The following is a 20215-nucleotide window of genomic DNA, read 5'->3' as shown; positions in this document are numbered from 1 at the left end:
GGCTCCCTCAGGACAAAGTCCCAGTTATGTTTCACTTTCTCAGTTTTCAGCCACTGGGTGTTTCACTTCCTGAAATGACTCAGTATCTCAGGCACCACATGATGTAAAAAAGATAAAGAAAAAAGTTGGCAGGTCCATGCAGTTGCCTAATGTTTTCTCAAGTAGCTGTGAATGTTTATTGATTGCTCCATCCCTTTTTATTATACACACAAACACACCTGGTTGTCCCCTGCAAACGGACTAAAATCCCACCCTTCCTGCTCCTCCTCCTGCTGACTGGAGGCTTGAGAACACAATCCTCTGGCTGCCTCCATTTGGAATCTTGCCTGGCGCCCCTTCCTCTACAGATGCAGCTCATGGGAACCTTTTCAACCCAGAGGAGAGATCTTGTGGAGGAAAAACCTCCTCCGTGCTTCCCTGGGCCAAAACAGTTGCATGCAGAGCAGGAGATGGCATGCATATGGGAAGGGACCTTCTGTTGCAGGTGTCTCTGAAGCAAAAGCCACAGCCAACGATATGGATGAGAAAAGTTCCTATATAGCAGAAAAGGTTAGAATTTGTTTTTTTAAAAGAAATTATTATTGTTCCTGTTACATTTCTTTGGAGGGAATCCAATGTGCGGTTTGCATGCACTCTCACGCTGTCTCCCTGTGCTGTGGGCACTAACAGGTGGACAACGGAAATGGCCTCTGCATGTCCTTCTGGTTGAGAAAAGAAGCACTCTTTTAAAAAAATTATATTTATTGATTTTCCAATACAAATCTCATTGAAATTATTTCAATTACTGATCAAATTACAATCCAAATTATTTATACAATTCCCAATTAAAACAATTCCAATTATAGCTCATTTTTATAACAATTTATATATGTGGACTTCCCTCAGACCCCCGAGCTTTCTTCTCATCTCTTTCAATTGCATCCAAAGTCCAGTACCTTCACAGCCTCTGATATATGCCAGCAGGCAGATGAAATTATACAGTGGTGCCCCGCTAGACGAATGCCTCGCTAGACAAAAAACTCGCTAGACGAAGGCATTCGTCTAGCGGGAGGCTGCCCCGGTAGACGAAAAAGTCTATGGGGCTGCCTCACAAGACGAAAATTTTTCGTCTAGCGAAAGCGCGGCTGTCATTGCCGCTTCACTAGACGAAAAACCCGCTAGACGAAAATTTTCGCAGAACGAATTATTTTCGTCTAGCGGGGCACCACTGTAATGAGTAATGTCTCTGTATGGATAAGGTCACTCTTCTTTCCAAATGCCACATTCCGACCGTCGCCATCTTCTCCTCCCGTTGCATACCAAACTTCTTCCCATAGCCTCTCTCCCCCGCTAGCGTTGCACCTACTCCATTCCAGGAGGGCCATTCACCTCTATAAAGTCCAATATCAATCATCCACCAGAACTGGTTTCTCCCTTTGAAGTGGTACTCTGCTTCACGGGCTCTCCACACCAATCTATCTTGGCTGCGCCATTACCAGTTGGATGTCCTCCATTACTATTAAATCTTTCCAAGTCTTGTTTTCAATTCCATACAGTTTATACATATAACATCCAATCTTTTCTGCCAAATTCAATCTCAATCTTTAAAGTCTGCTTGCTATTTCCCTGTGAAAGTGGATTTTCGGGGGGGGGGGGTTCACCTGTGTTAAGTAAAATATTGAGGCAAAACAAACATAGAGTCATGGGCTCCCCCCCTTCCTTTCCCTCCTTCACATACCATTGTAAAGTCCACATCTTCTTCCGATTTTTCTTTCTTAACTGCTCAGGGCTGAATCTGTTAGCAACATTCTTTTCACTCCTTTGTCCGAGGCATGCCCAAAACTTTTAGCCAAATTTATATTTCCAGTTCTGGGACTCGTGCACAAACAGGGCCGGTGTCCAGGAGATCCACTTTGCGCCCAGGCCCCCCCACTCGTTCCCGAAGGGTCAGAGTGGGTTGAGGGGCATCTGCGGGCGAGGCAGCCCTCCCCGTCATCCCGGGGAGGTAAGGGAGGCTGCTTACTCCCATCGCAGCTGCCAAATTCACTCGTGAACGATGGCGAAGATGTTACGGGTCAGCCATTTTCCTGTTGTGCACGAGCGGAAGTCTTGGAAAAGAAACACTCACCTGCTGCTCCTCTGTGCCCTGAAGATCTCCTTGCCCTTCCTGCGTTTGAACAGACAGCTGAGAATCATCGGTGTCGTTTAGTTACGTATTTGGACATATTGCCTGTATAGATTTATACATCTAAGTGAGGATCAATGGAGTGCTATAATTGTCAATTATAGCTGCTGATATTTCTTTTCTCTCTCTCTCCTATTTGCAAAGACAAGAATTATAAAAATGAAAACGAAAAAAGTGAAAGGTCTGGCAGTGACTGCAGTTGCTTTGACAGAGAGCGTCTTCTTTTTCGATCTGCAATCTCGCCGGCCCCTCTGAGCTGCAGGAGGCTCTAGGGCTGCCCCTTCCTCTGGACTCAAGCACCCGGCCAGTGGGAGGCACTGCTCAAAGCAGCTTCTGGCACTGATTTGCAGTGGAGAACCCACACCTTATCTGTGTCACAAGACATAGGCAGATGGCAACAGAGAAACCTACTGTAGCGAAAATAGGCTGAAATAAAGTAATTGATTCAGCAGTAAGTTTAAAGTACTAATTGATTAAAAATAGAAATTGGACCAATGTTTTCAGTTATCGCAATAAGTTTTTTAAAAAGGAGGAGAAACAGTTGATATCATAGGTATAAATCTAGAAGAGATATAGAACATCTGTAAGGACGTTCAGTGGTTTTGGTCCAGCAAAAGAGGCGCGGGATCCTGAACCCCTGCCTCCCCCTTCCACGTCTTTCCTGTCTGCGAACTCGGGGCGCGGGAAACTGTCCCTGTTCCCCGCTTCCCCCTTGGTGCTCAGGCTCTGCGATTCCTTCACAGCCCCTGCGCTGACTTCCTGCCTCCAACTCCCCCTCCCCACTGGAGGAATGGTCGCTTCCTCCTGAGGAGGGGGATGACGAACTGGTGAACAAAGGGGGTGGTTCCCTGTACTGATTAGAAAAATAATGTGCCCCCTGGGGGTTGAGGGATAGAGTGGGAGGAAAGTTTATTTTGAAGAGTCTATCTCTGTGTTGCACCAGCTGCAGTTGATATAAAAGATTACTAGACACATTCAGGAATGGCTATGTGGGGCCTCCACTGTTGGAGGCAGCAGGTGCCTTTGAGTTCCAGTTGTTGGGAATCCGGGGGGGGGGAGAGTAGGGGTGTTGTTCTTAGGTCCTCTTGGGGGCTTCCCCCTGGGACATCTGATTGGCCACTGGGAAAAGAGGAATCTGGACTAGATGGGCCTCTGGATTTGCATTGCCTTGTAATGAAGACCATTTAAGATAAGAGGATACCATTTTGTGTTCAACTCTTACGATGCCATCTTGGTTTTGTAACATCGTGACTGGTCTGTATCATTCGGCTGCATGTTCCTCTTTGGGGCTCTAAATGGGGTCTTGTTTTGAGTGTGACTTTTGGATGTGAATATAGAAACTTGTTGGATTCCTTATTAATTGCTTTTTACCTAACATAGAAATTAGTTGGGATTTCAGAAAGTTAAACGAATAGTATAAAGGAGGTCATGAGCCTTACTTCAAAGATGCAGAAGAGCTGTGGCTCAGGGGAACAGCGTCTGCTTGGCATGGAAAAGCTACCAGGTTCAGTCCCTTGCACCTCCCATTTCGGACTGGGAAAGGGGCCTGTCTGAATTCCAGGAGAGCCACAGCCACTCGGTGTAGACATTGCAGAGCAAGATGTCCCTTCATCTGAAGCACCAATGCAACTCGATTACACACAAACACATACACAAGCCAGTGCATGGCATCTCCAAGATGGACTTTCTGTTTCCACTGTTTGGGAAAGCTGGAGCTGAGAGATGTTGTGGTTTTTTTAGAGGCCTGTTCTGCTCCTTTCTAATTTGTTTTTTGGCTGCCTCGAGAAACCAGTTGTTGTTATTAATTCAAGAAAGTTCTCTTTCAAGGCTTCCTGCTCCAGGAGGGGACAAACAAACCGCACACCCCCTGCTCTGGTCCCCATGATGGAGGCAGGGAGAGAGAGAAAGAGACATTATCTCCACATTGCAGATCATCATAGCACTAGAACTCATGGCCCCCAAACAAAGCTGAATGTTGGGAGATACAGGATAGATAAAAGCATTTCATTGTGCAGCACATAATTTAGCTATGGAACTCACTGCCACTGGAGGCAGAGATGGCAACCAACTTAAAATCATGGAACTGCAGAGTTGGAAGGGACCACAAGGGTCATCTGGTCCTGATCTCTGCAATGCAGGAACCTTTTGCCCAACATGGTGCTCAAGCCAGTGACCCACCGAGCTGGAGAGAAGACAAGGGGACAAAATCATGGAACACTAGGCTTGAATTCTAAACCTCAGTTGCTGGAAGCTGCAGGGGGCGGGGAGGGCTGTTTTTGCTCTCTGGTCCTCCTTGCAGGTTTCCCATAGGCATCTGGGTGGCCCCTCTGTTCAGTGTTAACATTAAAGTTAACGTCACAGTGCCTCAGAGTCATGAGATGCAAAAGTCCTTTCATGACCACTGGCTTTTTTCCTGCGACACAGACAAAGGTCCAGCACACTTCAGCTGTGCTTTTAAAAGTCCTTTCCTTTCTTCTTCAAAGCAGAGATTTTCACAGCGGAAAAGCGAAAACAGTAGATCGCATCTGTATTTGACTTTGGCAATTACAGTGGTGCCCTGCTAGACGAATGCCTCGCTAGACGAAAAACTCGCTAGACGAACAGCATTCGCTAGCGGAAGGCTGCCTCGCAAGACGAAAAAGTCAATGGGGCTGCCTCGCAAGACGGGGAAAAAAAATCGGCACGAAAACCTCCGCGCTGCATTGCTGCTTCGCTAGACGAAAAATTCGCTCTACGAAGACACTCGTAGAACGAATTATTTTCGTCTAGCGGGGCACCACTGTACTCACAACAAACGCCAGCTCGTTAAAAAGAAGATTTATTTTTAAGGGCCAGGAGAAAACATTCCCATCCTGCTGGTAGCCGAGGACAGACTGTGTTACAGACTGATACGCATATCACGTTACACAGAGATCGTGTTTAAGTCCTGGATGCAGCACAACGTCATCCTGTGATGAAAGACGTACTGCTGAGCTTTTAACCCTTAAAGCTCACACGCTCTCACACCGTCTTGGACGCTGAACCAAATGGGCCATTTTTGTGTGCTTCCACAGGGTGAGTGGAGGCTCACAGGAAAACGTTCGATGACACACAAACGTCACCAACATCATATAGGGGATGAAGCCAGGGGAGGTGGGCCTCAGGCAGTTGAAGGGTGGAAAGGTGTGCTACCACCCCGTGGGAAACACAGGAAAAGGAGATCAGGCTGCACCGGTCAATAGTCAGCGGCCCTGTTAGTGCAGCTGGTAAAGTCCTGCCAGATCTTTGAGAGGGGTCAATTCCACAGGCATTTGTTCTTCTAAATGCAATGAGGTTTGTTTCTGACAAAGTGTGGAGATGGTGAGGCTGTATTTGCAGACACTCTAATAAGTGATGGAAATGTAAAGAAAAGGAAGGTACTTTTTATCTATGGTGGAATTGTAAAATAATCAAGAAATATTGGGAAACGATATATAATGAATTGATTTAAAAAAAAAAAAAACCTTTGTTAAAAGGCCAGAAGCTTTTTCCAAAGACTTGCCAAAAGAAAAACACAAACTCTTCATGTATGCTACAACGGTGACAAGGATACTATTAGGGTGGAAAGCGATAAAATACCAACAAAAGAATGGCAAGGGGAACTAATGGAATGGCAAAACTTACTGAAAGACTGCGCAATAAGGACAACAGAGACTTTAAAGATGCTTGGATACCATTGATTGCATATTTACAGAAACACAATTAACAAAAGGAACATAGGTTTTATAAGAATGCTGTTAAGATAAGAATAGAATAATAGGAACTCATAACGAGTAAGAAGTAAGAAATATTAGAACAAGCAGAAATGATATTATATAAAAACAAACTAGAGGAGGAAGTTGGGGGAGGTCCGGGAGTTTGGGGAATTTTTCAGATTTGCAATTGTGTATTTGATGTTACGTAACAATGTGAAAATGGAAATAGTAATAATAATAATTACTGTCTCTTTAAAAGGTAAGCTGTGGACAGAATTCTGGGGAAAGGAAGGAAAATGCAAAGCAACAGCAACCCATTTTTGTTTTGTTATTTCTGCTGATTTTGACTGGAATGAATCCTCTCAAAGGGCCTTTGAAAAGCTGCCCAATGTACTCTTGGTGGGTAAATGGTTTTTATATCGGTCACTCTGGTCTGGAGAGAAACTCCTGCTGGGCCTGAGAGGCAGATTTAGTCTCCTCAGGAGATACTGAGGTGGGTTTCATTTTTGCCCAGATAAAAGAAAGGGAGGAGGGTCTCTCCAGAGAACGAGGCTCCTGAGAAAGTGTAGAGTTCGGCTCCTGACTTGGCGTCAGAAAAAGACACATGTCCCCCTTCATAGTCCAGAGTCACCCGGATCCTCCTGGGATCCTCGTTCAGGGACAGATCAGAGTCAGGGGAGGTCAAGGCCCAGTACTTGCCTTCACACTTCTCCACAGCCCAGATCCCTTCCTCAGGCCCAAAGGAATACTTGCCCTTTCTCTTCACAGACTTCCTGGCGACCCCCACAACCCACCCTTCCCCACTTCCCACATTGACTTCCCAGAAATGTCTGCCTGCTGTGAATCCCTCACATCCCAACACACAAGGCCAGTAGTTGAATCTCTCAGGCTTTTTGGGCAGGACTTGCTTTTTGTCTCCCAATCTCACGCTTTTCCGGCCCTTGGACAGGATGAGTTCAGGATGGGCTGTGTCTGGATCCAGAGTCACATTTGCTGTTGGGGAGAAGATGAGGGGAAGAGAAGATTAGACAGAATCAGCAGAGAGACAGAGGCAGACATCCTGTCTTTCAAAATAATAATAATAATAATAATAATAATAATAATAATAATAATAATAATACAGATTATTCCCTTGCTTGCCACATGAAAGTATTTGAACTCATGTTCACATCTTTTTGAACATAAGTGTGCACAGAACAATTTATTAAACTGCTAAACAGGTACATATGGACTCTACTTAAGGGCATGGGGATGTTAACTCTTGCCCTCCCAGACTCCTTCTCCAAGATCTTGTAGCTGAGCCAGCGTCCTTTTAGTTCAGCCACAAGAGAAGGGATTTATACAGTATGTCGCTAGCTTAAGATACAGCTCTGGTGTGATTCTCTGCTGCAGACTAGCTTAGCTGGATGCCTTAGATCTGAGTCTAACGCACTAGAAAAATTTTCATGGGTTAACCAAACAAAATATCTTGGGGCATTTTGCCATATTTTTTAAAAAACCCACCTTGTTAGAAATTATAATCATTAAAATAGAGCCTGTGGCTGGGAAAATGAGGACACATGGCAACCAGGCCTGGAAAAGGTGACATGGAAAAGCAACCCAACTCTAGACAGGAAAAAACCTCTTCCCTCTTCCATCTGATCCACCCTCTCTGTCTTTGTAGTACTAACAGCAGGTCTAGAGTCAAGCTGTGGATTATCCTCAACTGTACAAAACAGACTCTTTACCCCCATGAAACACTAGTCCCCCCCTCCTGTGAATTGGGGTCTCCATGTGAAATTTACCTCTCTGGAGATTTCTGAATGACTGGACATCTGAGGAAGCAAAAAGGGAGGCTTTAACGGACTACACTTTAATAGCTCCAAAAAAAAAAACCTTTTTACAAAACAACACCTGTTCTTTCCTTATTTCAAGCAAAAGATGAAATCGTAGAACAAATGATTGCAAAGACAACAATTGTCGGCCTATGGAATTAAAACAACTAATGTGTTTAGCTATGATTCCTGCATTTCAGGGGGTTGGACTAGATGATCCTTGGGATGCTCTCAAACTCTGCTATTCCATGATTCCATGGGAAAATCAGAAATGGTAAACCATACTAGAAAATGGCGGAATACAATCATGAGATCCAGCGCCGAGGGCCTTCTGGCGGTTCCCTCACTGCGAGAAGCAAAGCTGCAGGGAACCAGGCAGAGGGCCTTCTCGGTGGTGGCGCCCGCCCTGTGGAACTCCCTCCCTTCAGATGTCAAAGAGATAAACAACTACCAGACGTTTAGAAGACATCTGAAGGCAGCCCTGTTTAGGGAAGCTTTTAATGTGTGATATTTTAATATATTTGATTTTTGTTGGAAGCCGCCCAGAGTAGCTGGGGAAATCCAGCCAGATGGGCGGGGTACAAATAATAAATATTATTAAATATTATTATTATTATTATTATTATTATTCAAATCCACAAATGAAATGGGGATCTGAACTGGAGGGCTGGAGGAAGGTTAACATCTGCCCCAAGTAAACTGGTGGAGGAAATTTACCTTTCTGAATCTGTTTTCTGAATAACAGAGCATCTGAGGAAGCAAAAAGATATAAAGTGTAAGGGCAACACTCTTCCACCAGAAATAAATCTCCATACAAAAGTAACACTTCAAAATGTGGCATCCTTAAATTCAAGTACAATTATTAAATAGTAGAAAAAATAATTAAAAACAAGAAAACCATAGGAAGAATCTATGACAAGAAGAAGAAGAAGAAGAAAAAGAAGAAGAAGAAGAAGAAGAGGAGTTTGGATTTGATATCCCGCTTTTAACTACCCGAAGGAGTCTCAAAGCGGCTAACATTCTCCTTTCCCTTCCTCCCCCACAACAAACACTCTCTGAGGTGAGTGGGGCTGAGAGACTTCAAAGAAGTGTGATTAGCTCAAGGTCACCCAGCAGCTGCATGTGGAGGAGCAGAGACACGAACCCGGTTCCCCAGATTATGAGTCTACCGCTCTTAACCACTGCACCACACTGGCTTTAAAACTCAGCAATCATAAAGCAAGATTACAAATAGCAGAATAAAAATATTCAGCATAAATCCTGATGGTCTCTGAACTTTGTCCCTGAAATTGGGCTCCATGTTGGAGGACTGGAAGGGGGGCAGAGCAATAGGAATCCTGTAAAAGGATAAAGAGGGGAGATGGAGGCAAGCCTTAACATCTTCCCCAAGCAAAGTGGTGGGGGAAATTATTAAAACCAAAATTGTGAAACAGAAGGAGAAGCGAAGGTTGATGAGGAAGGATTGGCAGAGCTGTAATGCAAAAGGAAACCCTTCCTCACAAAACGTCTATAAATCTTTAAGGTTGTTAAGAAGAGTTTGGATTTGGAAGAGTTTGAATTTGATATCCCACTTTATCACTACCCTAAGGAGTCTCAAAGCAGTTAACAATCTTTCCCTTCCTTCACAACAAACACTCTGTGAGGTGAGTGGGGCTGAGAGACTTCAGAGAAGTGTGACTAGCCCAAGGTCACCCAACAGCTGCATGTGGAGGAGCGGAGATGCGAACCCGGTTCCCCAGATTACAAGTCTACCACTCTTAACCACTACACCACACTGGCTATAGAAAGAATAATTGTGCCCTTTGGGGCTCATGTGCTCTTGCTTCCATCCTCAATGTGGGAACTCTCAGGAAATCTTGAAGGCTGAAGCACTAGATATGGCAGCTGCAGGGGGACGTGTGAGGAGGAGACAGCTCAGGCCTTGGCTCCACAGCTGAGAAACTAGCCTGAGCAGGAGGCAGAGGGGGAACTGGGGGCTTCTCAATGCCCTTTGACTCCATTCAGAGCAGGACAACCCCATATTGCGTAGAAGGGAAACCAAAAGGAAAAGGAGGTTTCATAGAACTGTAAACAGATGCACATTGGATGAAAAAATCCTGGCTTTGCTCTACACTCTGGTTCAGGATTTATTTTCAAGCTCCAGCATCACAATATACATGGGCCATTCTGGGGGACTGGAAATGAAGGCTTGAGGAAGTGGAAGGGGTTAATTAGCTAACATATATATATTCACCTGAATGTATTGTTAGTCCAGTGAATGTATTAAGTATAAAAGAACTTCTTAAGGTTTTCTGTATGAAACTGCTCTGTAAAGCTGTGAACTTGGATCTGCATTGTACTTCTCTCTGGCAAGCTTTGCCTTACTAAGTGTCTGGAGATAAGAACAGTAGACCTTACACAGAGAGTACTGTAGCTGTCCTTGCAGAGAGGAACTGTTGCCTAGGTCAAGAGATAGGGTGGCCTTGCTGGAGTGCGCATGAACCAACTCTGGCTAAATGTTCTTTTGCCTTATATGTCCTTTTGCCTTATATGTATAACAGGAAATGTACAACAGGAAATGTTCCTTATATGGACAAGAGGAAGTTTTCTGGGGTGGGAAGAGAGCCAGAGAACTGTCTATAAGAACTGTCTGAAATTTGACTAGTTTTGTACTTGCTTGGCTATCTAAACACCGAAGTACCTCTGCATGCAGAATAAAAAATCTTTCTCTCTCTGAAGCCAGAAGCCTCAGGTGTTTTCTGCTTCCATGTTTTCTCACCGGGCGCAACAATGGGAACCCGTAGGGGCAAATAAGGCTCCAGAAGGAAGGTATCCTGGGGTTACTCAATTCCATGCAATAAGAGCCTAGCATGCAGTGGTGGAGGAATCCTCTACGCCACCCGGGGCGGCGTGCGGAGGCACCCCCCTGGGGGCAGGGCATCGGTGCTGCTGCTCCTGCGATGACCGGGTGGGCTGCCGGGTGGGCGGCAGCTTGTGGGCTTTCCCGTCCGTACTACTTTACGGATGGGGCAGCCCCATGAGCTGCCGCTCGCTCGGTGGTTCGCTGCAGAATTTCCGGGCATGCGCAGTGCATCCCGCCAGCTGCTGCTGCTCCTGCGGCGAACGGCGGCTCGTGGGGCTGCCCCATCCATCTGTGCAGTGGGTTGCCGGGCATTGGGGAGTAGCAGGAGGGGCCGCCAAGTGTCACCCCCCCTCCCCTGGAACCCGGGGCGCAGCGCCCCCTATGCCCCGCCCTTCCTGCGCCACTGGTGGCATGTTCTGAAGAAGTAATAGAAGTAATACTGAAGAAGTAATAGAATTACCAGTGTGAAATCCTTGCAGCCATTTTTCATTACCTTTCCAATGTTTTATTGTATTCTCCACAAGATGATTTAGATCACAGGATTCCAAGTTATGGTTCCTCAGTTCTGGAGGGAAAGGCAGTGGCTTCTCTGGACTCTCTCTTTTCTCATACCTGGTGAAAAGAAAAACAATGAATGGCCCCATTGTGGCCCCATCTCCCTAATTATTGCAGGTAATTTCAATAAAATGAAAAAGGTTGATTTCCCAACAGCTTTATTTCCACCACAGATTGGGGAGACCTCAGTCCAAAACCCCTGAGGACAGCTGTCAGTGGCTTCTTAAGGATGCTAAACCGCACAAGGGACAAGATGTAAACATGTGTGACGCCACCGAAGGGCTCCCATGGCTTCCAAAGATGCTCCCCCATAACAGCTTTCTGGGAAGGTCCCAGGATGTAAGAACCAAACCCCTGAAGTGGAATGCCTGCAATCCCGCCCTCCCTGAGCCTCTCCAGAGGATGTGAGTGATGTCCAAAGCTGCCAAGCGCTCAATGAGAACAACCTCCATCCTTCCTGCACCCCCTCTCTCACCCAGGAAGGGCCCCATGGGACTCTCCCTCCAGAGGCAGGAAACAACCTGACTTTCACCCCCCACTCCAGACCACCTTCAGCCTCTCACGCTGGAAAGGCTCTCCCAAGAAAAATAACCCACCTATTCTAGACCAACAGGCCTTCCCTCCCTAAGTGCCTCAAAGGGGCTGAGTTACCAGAGTTGGGGAGCTTCTAGTTGGACATGGAAATCTATTGGTACGTCCTAAGCTCTTCCCAAGCATCTTTGGCACTTTCTCTTCTAGATGTTTCAAATTACCAAAAAGTCAATGAAGAGAAAGTGCAAGAGAAAGAAAAGAGCCCTTATCCCTGTGTGAAGTGATGTGGGGAGGGAGGGAGGAGGCAGAGCTCTGGCCTTGATCACCGGAGGGAGAATTGGGGGGGGGGGCCTACAAGTTCCAAAGAGGAGCCCCTGCTTTTACCTGTGAGATGCTGCAGAGAGTGAGTCCTACAATCTCCCCCCTGCAGCCCCTGGAGGGCCATGTCTGAGGTTCTTGCATCCCAGCCTCATGGAGTGATGCTAATGGAAATGAGCCAGATCCACTTACCTCTGCAAGGTGCTTCTCACATCCTAGAGGGGAAAAGATAAGGGAATTCACTGCACACCACAGGTCACACCAGGAAGACCCCTCAGACCCTGGCCCTCAGATGGCAGTCTGCCTGGCACATGCCCAGGTTTTGAGTAAGGATGGCTGAATCAGCCAGTTTGGGTTTCTCACAGCTTTTATTTTTCCATTCTGAAATGATTGATTTTTCCAATATCAATTTCTCCACATTTCAGTTTTCAATTATTCTTTTCAATCCTTAAGAAAATCCACTAGCATTTTAGAGAAATTTCATGTTTGTGGGTTCAATAGAAGATTCCTCCACATCTCTTGTCTTAAATTATAATTTATTAACTTTAATCCAGTTTGCACTGTGCAATCCAGACGTAAGTGAGCCTACAGGATAATCCTACCAGGGCACTGTCCCAAATTGTCTTCCATAGAAGTACCCAAATTTCAAATGCTACTTTCCACTTGGAAATTTAAAAAGCATCTGCAGCATAAAATGCCTCCAAAGGGATAATAAAACAGCTCCATGTTTCTTTGGGTTCATCTAAACTTCTGCTTTTTCTGTGCCCAGAAAACAAGGGTCCAAGTGAGTTTGCCTTTGTCCTGCCGCTTTCCCTCAGGAAAAACCTGCTCCTTAGTGCAATATCAAAGCATATGTCAATTCGGAAAAAACCTGTCTGTGGTGCCTACCCCTTCCCCCAAAGAATGAGACTTAAGAGACCAGAGACCTCTGTCATGCTCTTTGGTCACTGTGACTGAGCACTATTTTGGACTTATCTGAATCCATGAGGAAGGGGATCAACCCAGAAGTTGTGGAAGGAACAGGAAGAGAAGCTTTGTCAAGAGACTGGCTCATGCTGGAAGGAGGCCTGAATGCATCCTCGGTGAAGCCCAGCACAAGGCAGGAAGGCAGCATTGCCAAGCTGGAAGGCATTTGGTGTCCTGACTAGAGGCTCCATCATCTGAGTCCCTGCACTCCTTGCATACATGAAACGGGCACATAAAGGATTGCAGGCAGCCTCTTCCTGGAGCCTTGAGCTATTCCTGCCACCATCTTACCTGCAGGAGTTCACTCGCTGGCTGCTGACACTTTTCCTCCATCTCCTGGATGATCTTCTCAAGAGAGGAGAGTTTCCTGGTGAGTCTGGTCAGCTGCTCATCCCTTCTCCCTGCAATCTCCTTCTCCATCTCTTCCTCATGATTCAGCAGACGCTTTTCTTGTTCTTCCAGGAATTGGCGCAGTTCTCTGAACTTCTCCACAGTCTTCAGCCTCTCTGTTTCTGTCAATTTCTGCAAGAAAAGAGAAGGTCAAAGTGTGGAAGATGGTCAGCCTTCAAAACATCAGGAAGAGAATTATGAGAATTCCATTTTGAGTTTAAGAATTCTGCAGGGAGGACACTTCTGATTTTCTGGAGACATGAAACCTCCAATGGCTAAAGAAGTAAGCATTTATTTTGAAGGGAGGCCCTCTCCATTGCTGTTTCTGTTGACTTCAGTTTTGCAGAGGACTACAGCCTAAAGCAGGGGTCAGCAACCTTTTTCAGCCGTGGGCTGGTCCCCCGTCCCTCAGATCATGTGGTGGGCCACACTATATTTTTGGGGGGGGAAGGGGGGGAATGAATGAATTCCTATGCCCCACAAATAACCCAGAGATGCATTTTAAATAAAGCACACATTCTACTCATGTAAAAACACGCAGATTCCCGGACCGTCCATGGGCCATATTGAGAAGGCGATTGGGCCACATCCGGCCCACGTGCCTTAGGTTGCCTACCCCTGGCCTAAACGAAGGAGCTTTTTTCCTACCCATGGATGATCTCTGCATGTTTTTGGGTATGGCATAACCAGAGTTCACAGTTGCTCAGAGAACATTCATGGACATAAAACACCCCTCATGTGGGGATAGGTAGCCGGTACCACACGCGGAGAGTCGCTGAAGAGTCGCCTCACACGGGGTACCGGTTGTTGGGGAGGCCGGCGCTTAAAGAGCACCAGCCATAAGCAGCCTGAAGACGGGACGGCCGGTAATTCCGGAGCCAGCTCACACCATGCCGTGGACGAAGAGAACCTCTGGCTGCAACCTGAAGGGTTTGAATTCTGTGAGTTCACTGAAGAGTGCCTCGAAGATGGTTGCGAGCGTCTGTCGGGTTACAAAACTCCGAAGAGGAAAATAAAGCTAAAGGTGGCCAAAACTGAACGGCCAAAGAAAAGGTTTTAAAATAAAACTGGAAATAAAACACGAAGACGAAGACTGCAGTCTGGAGGATAACGGCTTTAGCTACCCCACATGGACGATTCTCTCTGGGCTTTCCGCACGTTCTCCACGCTGGGCTTTTCCGCACGTTCTCCACCGTTTTCCCACCGTTTTCCCACACATCCACACAGGGAGCGGCAGCTTTTATTGAATGAACAACCAACGTCATCACATAAACATGAACCAATCAGAACACTGTTGTTGCCCTAAAAAGAGCGGGAAAGCAGACTAACTGACCGTTGATAACTTTGAAGTTTGGAGCCATAAAGTCCTGCGGATTGATCCAGGCAGTAAAATGCCTGCTGGCTCCTACTTTCACTTTCCCTTCCTGGCGGAAGGATACAACTAATACAAGTATAATAAAACATAATCCCAAACGTATTCCCACACCCTCAGTTTAGACTGGAGCCATTTAGGTGCAGGAAGGAAACAGAAACGGAGGAGGAGGAGGAGGAGGAGAAAGTGCAGAGTTCATCCCTATAGCTACCCTGTTATCTTTAAAGGTTCAAAATGGCCTGAGTTTCCTAAAGTGCACATTTAGAAAGACAATTTTTTAGTAATATTTATGGTAATTCAGGATTTGAATTGAACCGCTTCCACCCTCTCAGCTCACAAGCCCTCAGGCTTCTCCTTGACTGCTTTTCACATAATAAATGGCAATGGGGAAAAACTCAATTTGTTGTTGCTTAGTTGTTAAGTCATGTTCGACTCTTCATGAGCCCATGGACCAGAGCATGCCAGGCATGCCTGTCTTCCACTACCTCCCTCAGTTTGGTCAAAGTCAATTTAGCTTCATTCAAAGGTGAATTTACCTAATTCGCAATTCTTGGAAAAATATGGAGACCGAAACAGAGCAATACGTTGAAATTCACGCCTCTGAATTTTTCAAGGTTGACCCAGCCAGGTAATGTTAACACAAAAATGTATTTATGAGGGTAAAGTACGTATCAAAATATTTATACAAGAAGGTAGCCACCCTAGCATTTGATTCAATTTCAGAATAATAAATAAATGAACAAATTGATATGGAAAAAAGAGAAATGGAGAGAAGTTGAAACGGGCAGATTTCCCCATCCCTCCTCAGTCCTGACTTGATTCTTCAAGTGCTTGTTCCCTCCCTAGTAACAACAGTGACATTTACAAGGAGGTCTTTGCTTTCCTTCTCCAGGTCTGCTTGATACGCCAGAATTTCCTCTCTCTCTTTCCTCAGAATCTCCAGGCAGCGACAGATCTCTCCCTGAAAAGAAAAGGGAAAACTAGGGTTTGATTGAGACACACAGAGAGGAGATGAATATTATACTGGCTTCTTGGGTCCAGTGGCCTTGCTATAGTAGCAAAGTAATTTACTGGAGGAAATAGTAGTACAGAGGTTTTCAACCTTTTGGGGTCGACAGCTCCCTGGACCAACTACATTCTTTCTGTGGTGTCCATATGCGCTGGAAAAAATCAACAGGGCCATGCGCAATACCATGCGGCTAATTGGTGGATTCTTTATCCCACATCCCACCATCAGGACAGATATGGCTGGCATATTCAGGGCGGATAGAGTGCATCTGACACCATTTGGTAATGACCTCTGGCTGCACGACTTGCAATAAATCTTCAGGGACTGGGTAGACAGCAAGGTTTGATGGCAGAGTGTTGGTGATGGTTCCTCCGTTGTGGGACTCTTGGCAGTGAGGCCCTTAGGAGCCTCGGGTGGCAGTTTTAGGCCTTGGCAAGGTATCCTTTAGTCTATCATCAAGTTGGTGGGGGGTGAATTCATGCTCCCTTCCCATGCAGCGGCACTTGCAGGGCCCGTTAAAGGGCAAAACCAGGAGTCCCTGGCCCTAGAGCGGCGGCATGTAGGTCTAACTCCCGGGCTGAGGTTAGTGGAAGGGCATGCTGTGTAAGTTTGTGCTTTACAGTCCCTTCCCACTGCACCTCATCAGCCTGCACATCCTCAGTCAGACGGGCTGAGAGGGTTACCTGCCAAGGCCTGTGCCAAGTTTCCCACTTCTGAAGCTCAATAAAGTTGTGGCCAATTTGAACCCATACTCTGGTCTCTGGTCTCATTCTTTGGGGGAAGGGGTAGGCACCACAGACAGGGTTTTGCGCATGTGCCCGCAATAAACAACCACCAATTCATGCCAGTCCTATTTTGGACCTGAGAATTAAAAAGAAAACCTCCCAAGAAGATTCCACAGCTATTTCTCCCCCTAAAGATCCAAGGATCTCCTACCTTGTATTCCTCGAAAGCCTCCTTCAGAGGAATCACCTCGTGGTGTTTGTGCTCCTTTGATCTGTCACACACCAGACAGATGGGGGCTTCATCTTTCTTGCAAAAGAGCTTCAGGGGCTCCTGGTGCTCCTCGCAGACTCCTCCTTTTCTTTTGTCTTCTTTCCCTCCTTGAACGCTGAAATTCTTGGCTATTTCTACCATGTTAGCCAGTTGCCGGTTGGGGGTGAGGCTCCTTCTCTGGACTGTTTTTCTGCACTGAGGGCAGGAAGCCTCTGCCTCTGATTCCCCCCAGTACTGGACCAAGCAGGACCGGCAGAAGTTGTGCCCACACTCTGGGATGGTCAATGGATCCTTAAAATATTCCAGGCAGATGGAGCAAGTGGCTTCATCACGGAGACGCTGGATGTGAGCCCCAGAAGCAGCCATTGCAACAAAGACCAAGTTGGGTTTCACATTCTCAGTTTTCAGCCACTGGGAGTTTCCCTTCCTGGAAATGACTCAGAAACTCAGTGACCATGTGATTTCTTTTTTCCATTAAAAAATAATGTATGTCCCCAGGTCTTTGTATTTGTATTTGCTGAATGAGTAGCAGTGAATGCTCTTTGAGTCCTTCCCATGCTTTTCATCACACACACACACAAACACACACCTAGTAACTTGTGGTATTCATACTGTAACATTTTCATTCATAGGCTTCCTTGTCATTTTTTAATTGGAGAACAGCTGCTGCTGCCCTAAATGGACAGGAGTTCTGAAGAAAACTCCTTAATTGCACATTTATTTAAAACCATAACAAGGGGACCCTTGTAGTAAAAAGCCATTTATCCAGCCCATTGGAGCAAAAATGTCACCAGAAAGTGCAGAAAGAGGACGCCTTTCACATCTCGACAGGAATAGGGGCAGCCACTCTCAAGGCCCTGCTCAGAGTCACTGTGCAAAAGGGCTTCTGAGATCTTGGGGATGTGCAGAAGAGACACTCCAACAGACTGCAGGGATCTAGTGGTGTATAAGGCATAAGCCCCTCTCTCAAGTAACCTGGTCTTGGAATATGTGAGACCTTGAACTTGGCCCAGGAGCTGACTGGCAGCCCGTGGAAATCTCGCCAGCAGGGCGATCGTTTGCCCCCACAAGCATGTTGGCTTTCTTGGCCATCTCTTGCACAAGCCATTCCACTCAGGGAACTAGTATGCGGCTGAGGGACTTTGGCTTAGGGCAGTGTTGCCACCAGGCCCCTTGAGACAGATGAGGCTCCGCCAGACAACTCCCAGAGACAAAGCTACATGGATGTGGCACTGAAATGAGATGGGGACTCATGTCCATGTCTGATTAAAAGAGCAGCGACTGTACCATGGAGTCTGGATAAAGAGAGCTCTGGTGATCAGTCACATGTCACTCAGCAATGAAGAAGCCATGAAGGATTTTAAGTCTGCTTGCTAGGAATGCCCAGAGAACTCCAATTAGAAGCGTAGTGGATATGCTTTTGTTTTGTTAAAGTGCTGTGGTAATTCAGATAATAACAGGTCTCCCTTAATTTTTTGTTAAAGGGTAGCAGGGACAATGGATCCAACATCTGGGACATTTGCTTGGTTCTGATCACAGTTGGCAGAAGTTGTAAAGAAGCTTTTTTACACACACAAACACCTAGTACGTTGTGGTACCATTTTCATTCATAGGCATCCTTGATATTTTTGAATTGACAAAAAAATCTGCTGCTCTAAATCCATAGGAGTTCTGATTTAGTCTCCTTGACTTGATTACATGAAGAAAACTCCTAAAAGTCTGCTTGCTAGTTTTAACTTAGTCAATTTTTAGCCTGCTGGCAAAGAACTTGAGATAGCCCCTTCCAGCCTTGTCCACCTGGTGCCCTATGTCCATTTAAGACGACAACTCCCATCATCCCTGGCCAGTACATCTCCAGGTATGGCTAGCAATGCCCTTGCCTGAAGACCCTTTAGAGCCACTGCCAGTCTGTGAAGGAAATACTGACCTCAGTGGACCAGTGGTCCTATGGGATGAGACCTTCTGCATGGAATGCATGTGCTTTGCCACTGGAGACAGAGCCTTTTACATGGTGGCACCCGAGTTATGGGGCTCCTTCCCAAGATATGATTCCTTGGTACTATCTTGACCATTATTATTAATCAATATTACTACACAGAGTGAATTCTTCCTATATTCCCAATAAAGTGGCTGAAAAATCTGGAGGGCTTTAACAGAATACTGGTTCTGAATTTCGGTTGCTGGAAACTCTAGAACAGGCATAGGCAATCTTCAGCCCTCCATATGTTTTGACCTACAACTCCCATGATCCCTGACCACTGGTCTTGTTAGTTAGGGATCATAGGAGTTGTAGGCCAAGACATCTGGAGGGCCGAAGGTTGCCTATGCCTGTTCTAGAAGGGGAGAGGGCTCCTGTGCTCAGATCCTGCTTATGGGTTTCCCTCGGGCATCTAGTTTCAGTAATTTCCCCCCAAAATGTTTCTCCTTTCATCACCACTTGCAGGTAAAAGGAGAGAGATCAAGATGGAGAATTCCCACCCAGGGGAAGCTATGCTAGAGGGAATGTCCCAGGGTAACGTTCCTTTGTTAGCTGAGATTGCAGAGCAAAGGTATGAGTCCAAAGGACACCAGGAAACAAAGGAATACAGCAATCTCCCAGAAGTTCCCTTTAGCGAAAACACAACACAGTTTGGAGTGGAAAAGCCCTTCTCCTCAAATCATGGGAGGAACAACCAGCAGAGTTTGGGTCTGGGGAGGCTGAATGCCAAAGAAAGTCCCTACGAATGCCCCCTGTGTTGGGAGAGATTCCAGCGAGGATCCGCCCTGGTTGAACACCAGAGGATGCACATGGGAGAGGAAGTGTGCAAATGGTCTGAAGGCGAGAAGCTCTTTCCCAAGCAAGAGATCTGGGTGCGCCATCAGAGCAGCCTCCTAGAAGAGAAACCATACGAGTGTCCCAAGTGCAGGAAGAGGTTCAGCAACAGAGCAATGCTGATGCGGCATCAGAGGATGTATCATGGATTGAGCAATGAATGTTGGAAATGTAAAAAAGTAGAAGGTACCTTCTATCACATGTGGTGGACGTGCCCAAAGGTTAAGGACTTCTGGGAGAAAATTTATAACGAATTTAAGAAAGTGTTGAAATACACTTTTTCTAAGAAACCAGAGGCCTTCCTGTTGGGCATAACCAACCATGAGATACCCAGAAAAGACAGAGTATTTTTTATGTATGCCACAACAGCTGCTAGAATTTTGATTGCTAAAAACTGGAAAGGTGAAGAGCTCCCAATGGTAGAAGATTGGCAGATGAAGTTAATTGAGTATATGGAACTCGCAGAACTGACCGTGAAACTCCGAGATCAGAGGGAGGAGAAGGTGCAAGAAGAGTGGAAGAAATTTAAAGACTATTTAAAACAACGTGAAAAATTGGACATTTTAAGTGAAATCAGTGTATATTATAGGCGATAGCTAAACAATGTTAAGGTTAAAATAGGTTATAAGAAGTTAAGAATTTGTTCTTTTTTATATTAGAAGTTATAGTTATGAATAAGTTGATAGAGATAAGATGTTATTTGAAGATTAAAAATAATGGTGAATGATTGTTA

General features: G+C 45.9%; 1 protein-coding gene across 2 annotated transcripts; it reads right to left on the bottom strand.

Annotated features, from left to right (window-relative positions):
* Window positions 1-6156: 6156 nt before the first annotated feature.
* Window positions 6157-17036, bottom strand: LOC117042844 (zinc finger protein RFP-like). 2 transcript variants are annotated; one of them, XM_033142503.1, is made up of 8 exons: window positions 16611-17036; window positions 15531-15626; window positions 13195-13425; window positions 12130-12152; window positions 11027-11145; window positions 8409-8441; window positions 7662-7691; window positions 6157-6870 (listed from the first exon to the last, which is right to left on the bottom strand). In XM_033142503.1, exons 1-8 carry the CDS (start codon window positions 17034-17036, stop codon window positions 6356-6358), a joined length of 1473 nt encoding a protein of 490 aa, XP_032998394.1. In that variant the 3' UTR covers window positions 6157-6355. The 2 variants fall into 2 exon arrangements, with proteins under 2 accessions (XP_032998394.1, XP_032998395.1); XM_033142504.1 differs by lacking the exon at window positions 7662-7691.
* Between the last annotated feature and the right edge of the window lie 3179 nt (window positions 17037-20215).

Source organism: Lacerta agilis, chromosome 2 (genome assembly GCF_009819535.1).
Source record: "Lacerta agilis isolate rLacAgi1 chromosome 2, rLacAgi1.pri, whole genome shotgun sequence".
Lineage (NCBI taxonomy): Eukaryota > Metazoa > Chordata > Lepidosauria > Squamata > Lacertidae > Lacerta > Lacerta agilis.
This window is presented reverse-complemented; position numbering and strand designations above follow the sequence as displayed.

Coding starts and splice junctions, on each gene's coding strand:
- LOC117042844 (XM_033142503.1), bottom strand. CDS start 17,036: ATGGCTGCTTCTGGGGCTCACATCCAGCGTCTCCGTGATGAAGCCACT. Junction 7,692..8,408: donor CAGAAAACAGATTCAGAAAG/GTAAATTTCCTC, acceptor TTGCTTCCTCAG/ATGTCCAGTCATTCAGAAAT. Junction 6,871..7,661: donor ATTCAGAAATCTCCAGAGAG/GTAAATTTCACA, acceptor TCTCCCCAACAG/CAAATGTGACTCTGGATCCA.